General features: G+C 30.2%; 1 protein-coding gene across 1 annotated transcript; it reads right to left on the bottom strand.

Moving 5' to 3' along the window:
• Positions 1 to 624: 624 nt before the first annotated feature.
• On the bottom strand, positions 625 to 7,304 carry LOC131597749 (uncharacterized). The gene is made up of 4 exons (XM_058870425.1): positions 6,719 to 7,304; positions 5,442 to 6,592; positions 4,850 to 5,390; positions 625 to 737 (listed from the first exon to the last, which is right to left on the bottom strand). The coding sequence occupies exons 1-4, from the start codon at positions 7,302 to 7,304 to the stop codon at positions 625 to 627; spliced, it is 2,391 nt and encodes a 796-aa protein (XP_058726408.1).
• Between the last annotated feature and the right edge of the window lie 548 nt (positions 7,305 to 7,852).

Below are 7,852 nucleotides of genomic sequence, written 5' to 3'. Positions count from 1 at the left end.
ACAAATAACATTCCAAACAAACCAAAACCGATCAAGAAAAGGCCTTACTTCGCCATACAATCATATAACAACAACAATTTTGAAAAACCTAAAGGGGAAATTACGCGGTAACGATGAAGAAACGGTAAGCATAAGCATGGGAAAACATCAACATAGACATGGAAACATACCTGTATCCCGATCAATCTTCTTCTTCTGATTTGTGAATCGTTCCTGAGCGTGTTTTTTTTAGTTTGTGCTCATGAGTGTTGTTCTATTGAATTGTTGTATGAGTGCATTGTTGCTGCGTGTAGTGGCTTGTGTGCTCTGTGGCTTGGGTGAGTAAGGTTAAGGGTTGGTTGGTGTTAGTTTATGCAGGTTGAATTCGGGTTTTTGTGTCCCCTTCTGTGAATGAAACAGAGCTTGTTATATAGTGAGGGATTATACTTGGTACGTGTGATAGGTGTAGAGAAAATTTAGGGAGTGAGGGTTGAATGAGGACTAAGTGAATTCGTGGAAAGTTAGACTGTAAGAGAAGTTTTAGGGAGTGATCTTGACCTGAGAGTTGAGTTTGACTGAGAGATTTTAGGAAGTGAGGTGGCTTGAAAATTCAGGGAGTCGTGGCATGGGATTCAACTGAGATTGCTAACTTTCCATGAAAACCCGACGGCTTATACGTTTTGCAGCTTTGATCCTTTGCTTGTTATAACCTTCAACTTCATACATCACTGATACTCCTTCAACAGATCCTTCAAGTTCTACGCATCACGCAACAGCATCAACACAAAATTTCAAAACTCAAGCAATAACTTAAGCAATAACTTTAAGTTCTATGCATCCTCCAAGATTTATGTTTTTTTTGGGCTAGTTTAGAGGAGGTTTAAAACCCCCACAATTTCAAATGTTTTCAGATTTTTGTCAATCTGTCTTCCACGTGGCGTGCCACGTGAGCCTCTGTTAGTGAAAACTAACGGGAGATACCAATGTTGGAGACAGAAAAGTTTGTGAGAACCATTCATTGAAGAAAATTTTTAGAGGAACTAAAATTGCAGAGTCACATATTTATATGGACTAAAAACATAATTAACCCAAAATCTTAATATTGCTATGTGATTGCAATATTGCCTTATTCCATAAAAAGAGTTTTGATATTGCAAAAGTGCTGGCTAGGAAAAGTTTTGTCTTTGCAACTCACATATCTTTCTTAAAAATCTCCCCCGTGCACATAAGGTCGGTTACAATTATCTTTGTTTGCTCGATGCGAAACACAGATAGCCATTATATTTAAATTAATGGTATTGATTGATGGAGACTAGAGAGCTATATTCTTGTCTGTCAATATTTGACGCACCTTGACTTGGTTGAGTTGAGCCTATGAATTGGGCTGGTCTTTATTGGTTGTTGGCTAGTTTAAAATAGATTGAGGAGTTTCTCTGTAGACCTCCTTGTCTTCTTAGACACCTCTCTATTGAAAATCTAAAAATATCTTTAGAATTTAGAGATATATAGAATCACATCACAAATATTTTTAGAGATGTATCTCTTAAATATATATGTTTTAAGATCAAGGGTATTCGGATGTGCATCTCCAAATAAATCTCATAATTTAAATTTAAGGGATTATTGAAGTTTCAAATAGTTAAAAATATAAATATTAATAATTTTCATTCCATACAATTAAATTTTTTTTAATATCTATTATTAATTTTCAATTTATGAAAATTAATAGATTAGATTGAAACCCCTTTCAAAAGTCCGTAACTTATATAATCATTAAAACTCAATTATTATTTATTTTAAGAAGAAATATATAATAGTCAAGAAAATACTAACAAAATTTTATATAATATTAAAAATCTTATATTAATAAATATCTTTAATAATATTAAAATATGCATATAAATTTTAGTTAAGAAAATAATTATTACAGAAAATAATAATAAAATATATATTAGTCAAGAAAATAATTATTATAGAAAATAATAATAATAATTAATAATAACATTCATAGTAATTAATAATAATATTAAAATAAAGTGGAAATAATATTAAATATGATAATATCAGTTCGGAGTAATATTAAAATAATAATTATAGTAATAATAATTGTTATAGAAAATAATAATATTAATATATAGGAATAATAAAAAATTATATTTTAAGAAATTTTTTATTTTTATTTATTTATGTTTGTTGAAAAATTGATGAAAATTAAAACAAATGGTATCTTCAGAGATACATCTCCGAATTCTCCCACAAAAAAATGGTGCGTTTGAAGACACATCTTCAAAAGACATTTTGAGATTTTCATAAACGGAATTCACTCATAAAAGTGTACAAAAAAAATACCTAATAGATTGTATGTTTCTTGGACTGCAAATGAAGGTTGGTTCAATTGAAAGGTAGTAGGTTCAACTTCTAGAGAATTTATCTTGCCACCCCCATTTTATACATGTCACTCTCTCAAGTAGGGCGTTTTTACCAAATTATCCTTGTAAAATATCGGATTTTTTGAAATTTTTGGTACCGTACCGAAAATTTCATATAAATACCAGAAATTTTGATGGATTTACCAATTTACCGTGCCAGATGCTACATACTGAAAATTTAAATTTTTTGGTACCAAATATTTCAAATTTTCGGTATTTAGCAACAATTAAAATTAATACCGGAGATTTGAAATATCCAATATATGAAAAAATACTGGATATTTCAAATTTCCGGTGTGACTTGAGTTCATGAAACTTCATCTGCTATACAGAAAATTTCAAGTTGTAAAGAAATTTCTGGTACACCGGAAATTTGGAATTTCTTATATTGGTTTTCTACCGGAAGCTCTTGAAATTTCCGGGACGCGATAATGAATTTTGTAAAATTACTTGAATTTTTAAAATCTCCGGTAAATCGCATCGGAAATTTTAAAATTTCCGGCAAATGGATACCTGAATTTTGTAAAAAAACAAAGAATTCCCGATATCGGTCAAAAAGAAATACCGGAAATTTGTTTTTTGATTGATTTTGGTAACAGTAAATTTTTTCAGAAAAAATAATAGAAAATGGAGGGATGACATGTATAATTTGGGAGGTGGCATGATAAATTCTCCAACTTCTACTGCCCCAAGTTTGGCGAGTCGAGACCCAACTTACAACTTAATTTAAGACAAATTGAAGTTATATATATATATATATATATATATATATATATATATATATATATATATATATATATATATATATTTTTTTTTTTTTACAAATATACCATCTTTATTTTTGGTGTCTATTAGTTTAAATATATTTTTATCTCTTATTTTAATAAAAATAAGGTATTACTCCTACATTTTAAAGCAAACATTTTTTTTTCCAAATTGAGATGAGAGGGATATTAATAATTTTATGTTTGATTTAATAAAACAAAAATAAAGGAGAAATATTCAAACTTTCTCCGAGACTATCATCAATGAATGATAAGAAGTTGAGAAGGGTTTGAGAAATGATTTTTTTATAAATATAGAAAAATGAACCAACCTTCATTTGCAGTCCAAGAAATTTTCTAAGATTTTGTTTGCAAGTTTTGAGGGGAGGGTTTGAGAAGGCTTTCAAAAATGATTTTTTTATAAATATAGAAAAATATTTAATATTTTTTAAAAAAGTGATTTTTGTAGAGAATGATAAAAATAATATTTATCATTATTATATTTTTAATTTTTTAAATACTATAACAAAATAAAAGATATTTAAAAAATGTATGGAAGTCATCTCAAATCCTCATTCAATACAAATTTTGAGTTATCAAATTAGAGAACTTTTTGAGTTATGATTAAAAACAAAGCCTCCAAAACCCTAACAACCAAAATTTTTTAATCCTTTTTACTTGATCCTTCTCTTTTTTCAAAGCCCCCTTCATTAGGGATGGCAAGCAGAACCAAACTCGCGGGACCCGCCCACATCCAAACCCGATTTAACGGGTGAAAACTCGAGTTGACTGGGTTTGGGTTCGGGTGTCACCCGATATTTTAGGTGCGGGTTTGGGTAGTGTGAAACCCGCACCCGAAATTCGAAATTACACCCGCTTATATATATATATATATATATATATATATATATATATTGTAAAAAGTTGTAGAAAAAATGTATTTTGTGAATTTTGCTACGGGTTTGGGTTTGGGTGAAAAAATTTGAACCCAATGGATATGAGCGTGGGTGTTATTTTGCCACTTGAACAACATTTTAGTTTGGGTTGAGTTCGGGTGCCGATTTCGAGTACGAGTTTGGGTAGTGTGAAACTCGCACCCGACCCGACCCGTGGTGATCCCTACCCTTCATTCTCCTCCAAAAATGCACAAAGAAGGAAAGAGAACGGAGGATGACTAACGCCAGAAGTTGTACACGATCAATTTGATTAGGCAGAGACATCACAAAAGGAGCTATCATATTAATTTGGCTAAAAATTGAAATTAACGTCAGCAACCATATCATTTGCATAATTCCAACTAAAATGTTATCTTACCAAACAACATTTTTTTAAGGATAAAGTATGACGTGATAACAGGGCCGGTCCCGGCTTTTTGGAGGCCCTGGGCAAATAATGAAAATGGCCCCTGATACATAATATAATTTTCTTTAAAAAAAATAATATCAATAGCACCACAAAAAAAGTTCATATTTTAATCAATATTATCAAAATACATTCTAACTACTTAAAAAAAAGTCTTCCTTCTAGCATTTTTTGAAGCAAATTCTTCAATCAAGTCTTCATATTGTATATTCTCCAACAAATCATTTTCAATTGCTAATAATGCTAACCCATTAAGTCTTTCTTGTAACATGGTAGACCGTAAGTAAGACTTCAACAATTTCAATTTTGAAAAACTTCTTTCTGCAGAGGCAACTGTCACAGGAATAGTTAATAAAATTCTATATGCAATAATTGTATTAGGATAAAAATCCATGCCTTTCAAAAATCTTAATATATCAATAGGTCCAATATTTCCTCCAGGCAACGTATCTCTTAGCAACTTTAACTCCAGACATAATTCTTTCCCATCAATATCACATTGCTCATTATGTTTCAATGTTGCTTCAAAATGACTACAACAAGACTCTAAAGTTGCATCGTCCAATGATTTTAAATTTTGAGAAGTAAATAAGAACCCAAAAACACTTTCATATTGTTGGTATTGCTCAAATCTCTTATTAAGAGATACAACAGCTTGATCAACAAGGTAAAGAAAATAATTAACTCTCAAAGATTCCTCTTCAGATAGCTCAATTGGTGGGGCATTCAAATTCTCATCAAATTGTCTTTTTCTTCGAATTACACGCCTTTGAGGAAATACTGGATCAATATTCAATTCAAAAGCAATTTCCGTAGCATAATTCAAGGCATTTTTAAAACCGATTTCTCTATATTCCTTAAAAAATGAAATCAATCCCGTTATTTTTTTCATAGCAACATCAATAACCATATCCCTTGATTGTAAGAGCTTGCTAACCACATTAATTGTAGATAATATTTCAAACCAAATAATTATCGCCATTAAAAATTCAAAATCACCAAGCTCATTTGTTGCTAAGGATTTAGCTTCACTTCTTATTTTAGAATCAAGATCCTTTTCTGACACTTCAAGTAAAGCTTCTCTAAAATCCGACATTTGAGTTTTAATAGCTTTGACACTATCTACATGACTCTCCCAACGAGTGGATGACAATGATTTTGGCGTTAACCATTTTACATTATCTTTCAAAATTTGCCATCTCTTAGTAGAATTAGCAAAAATAGTATAAATGCGTTGAACAACTCCAAAAAAATCTTTAGCTTTACCACAAGAGTTAGCCATATCACACAATGTCAAATTAAGACTATGACAAGCACAAGGAGTATAAAAGGCTCTTGGATTTAGGTCTAAAAATTTCTTTTGTACACCTTGATGTTTTCCTTTCATATTTGACCCATTATCATAACCTTGTCCCCGCACATCAAATATGTTAAGATCAAGATTTTTCAATTCATCTTGTAAAACATCAAAAAGCCCTTGACCGGTAGTATCATTCACATTCAAAAATCCTAAAAAAGATTCTTCAACACTAACAGTATTTGAAGAAACATCCACATATCGTATTATCAAAGACATTTGCTCTTGGTGACTAACATCAGGAGTACAATCAAGTATCACTGAGAAATACTTTGCTTGTTTGATTTTTCTAATGATTTCATTTTTAATTGCAGAAGCAAGCAAAAGTATTAACTCATTTTGAATTTTATGTCCAAGAAAGTGAACATGAATATTATCATCAGTAATACGTCTAACATGTTCTTGGACAATAGGGTCAAATTCAGCTAACATTTCAATTATGCCTAAAAAATTCCCATTGCTATTTTGGTACAATCTCTCATTAGAACCACGAAAGGCCAAATTATGTTTAGCAAGAAATTTCACTATTGAAATAATTCTTTTTAAAACATTTTTCCAGTGTTCCTTTTCTTTCTCAATCAACCTTTGAGTTGTTTTATCAATAGTTTGAAAATTTTGCATTCTTTTACGCAACTCATACCAAGTAGTCATATTGTGAACATGTTCGATGCCTGTCTCATGCTCTCTAAGTCTTTCACCAACATGTTTCCAAGTACAAAAACCCTCATTTGCTAATTGACCTCTACCAATTCCTTTTTTGAAAATTTTACAACAAAAACAAAACACTTTATCAAGCTTTTTTGAATAAACAAGCCAATCTCTATCACATTTCTCCCCATTTGGTAAAACTCTAGTATACAAATTAGCCGTAAAACGTCTAAATGATTTGTCTTTAGGACCCTTCACAATAGACAAATCTCTTTTAGGACCTTTTGTTGCCAATAAATCAATCATTCTAGACTCAAGAGAATCCCATATTGCTGGATCAAATATATCTCTATCTTCACCATTGTCATTAGCATTATCAAGATTTTCAGCATCAATATTTTCAACATCTAAATCATTATTTTCAGTAGCATTAACATTAGCATTTTCCTCCATATTTTCAACATCTAAATTATCATTTTCGATATCATTAACATTAGCATTTTCCTCCATATTTTCAGCATCTAAATTATCATTTTCGGTAGCATTAACATTAGCATTTTCCTCCATATTTTCAGTAGAAACCATATTTTCAATAATTCCAACATCAACATTTTGATTTTCATTAGGAATTTGTGGTTCTTTTATAATAAATTTATCAAGAGCTCCTGATTGAGATTGAGTTAACTCATCAAGTCTTTTCTTTTTCTTACGCTTCTCATATCCAGAATCAAACTTTCTAATCTTAGGAGGTAATTTAGGAGGCATAGAGGAATAATGAAAAAAATTTAGAACCTGAAAATAAAATTGATCAATCCCGAAGAGTTGAAGTTGAACCAATAAATTTCACAACGTTGACGTTGAACCGATAAATTTTGCAACGTTGAAGTTGAACCGATAAATAAAAAATTAAAAAATAATTAGTAAATAAAATTAACATTTACTTGAAATTTAATTTGTATGAAGAATTTATACCAATTGAAAAATAAACAATAAATAAGAAGAAGAAATTACCAATTAAAAAAGAAAAAAAATTGAACAACTAACCTTGAATTTTGATTTTTGAATTTTATGTTTTCCTTTTGTTTCAAAGAAGAAGAGAGAAGAAAGTCACTATTTTTCCTTTTGTTAGAGAGAAAGAGGTGAATATTTATTAGGTTAATATATATTAGGTTAATATTTATTAGTTATTGAAAAAGAAAAAAAAGACCAAAATTTAATGGCAATAAAGAAGGGGAATTGTTGCAAATTTGGTGTGGTAATCCAGTCATCCAACAGCAGCGCTTTAAGTCATTCAAATTCAAAAGGACAGAAAA

The sequence above is a fragment of the Vicia villosa genome, linkage group LG4 (assembly GCF_029867415.1).
Source record: "Vicia villosa cultivar HV-30 ecotype Madison, WI linkage group LG4, Vvil1.0, whole genome shotgun sequence".
Classification (NCBI taxonomy): domain Eukaryota; kingdom Viridiplantae; phylum Streptophyta; class Magnoliopsida; order Fabales; family Fabaceae; genus Vicia; species Vicia villosa.
This window is presented reverse-complemented; position numbering and strand designations above follow the sequence as displayed.

Coding starts and splice junctions, on each gene's coding strand:
- LOC131597749 (XM_058870425.1), bottom strand. CDS start 7,304: ATGCCTCCTAAATTACCTCCTAAGATTAGAAAGTTTGATTCTGGATAT. Junction 5,391..5,441: donor TCTTACAATCAAGGGATATG/GTTATTGATGTT, acceptor TCATTTTTTAAG/GAATATAGAGAAATCGGTTT. Junction 738..4,849: donor AGTTGCCTCTGCAGAAAGAA/GTTTTTCAAAAT, acceptor CGTGATGCGTAG/AACTTGAAGGATCTGTTGAA.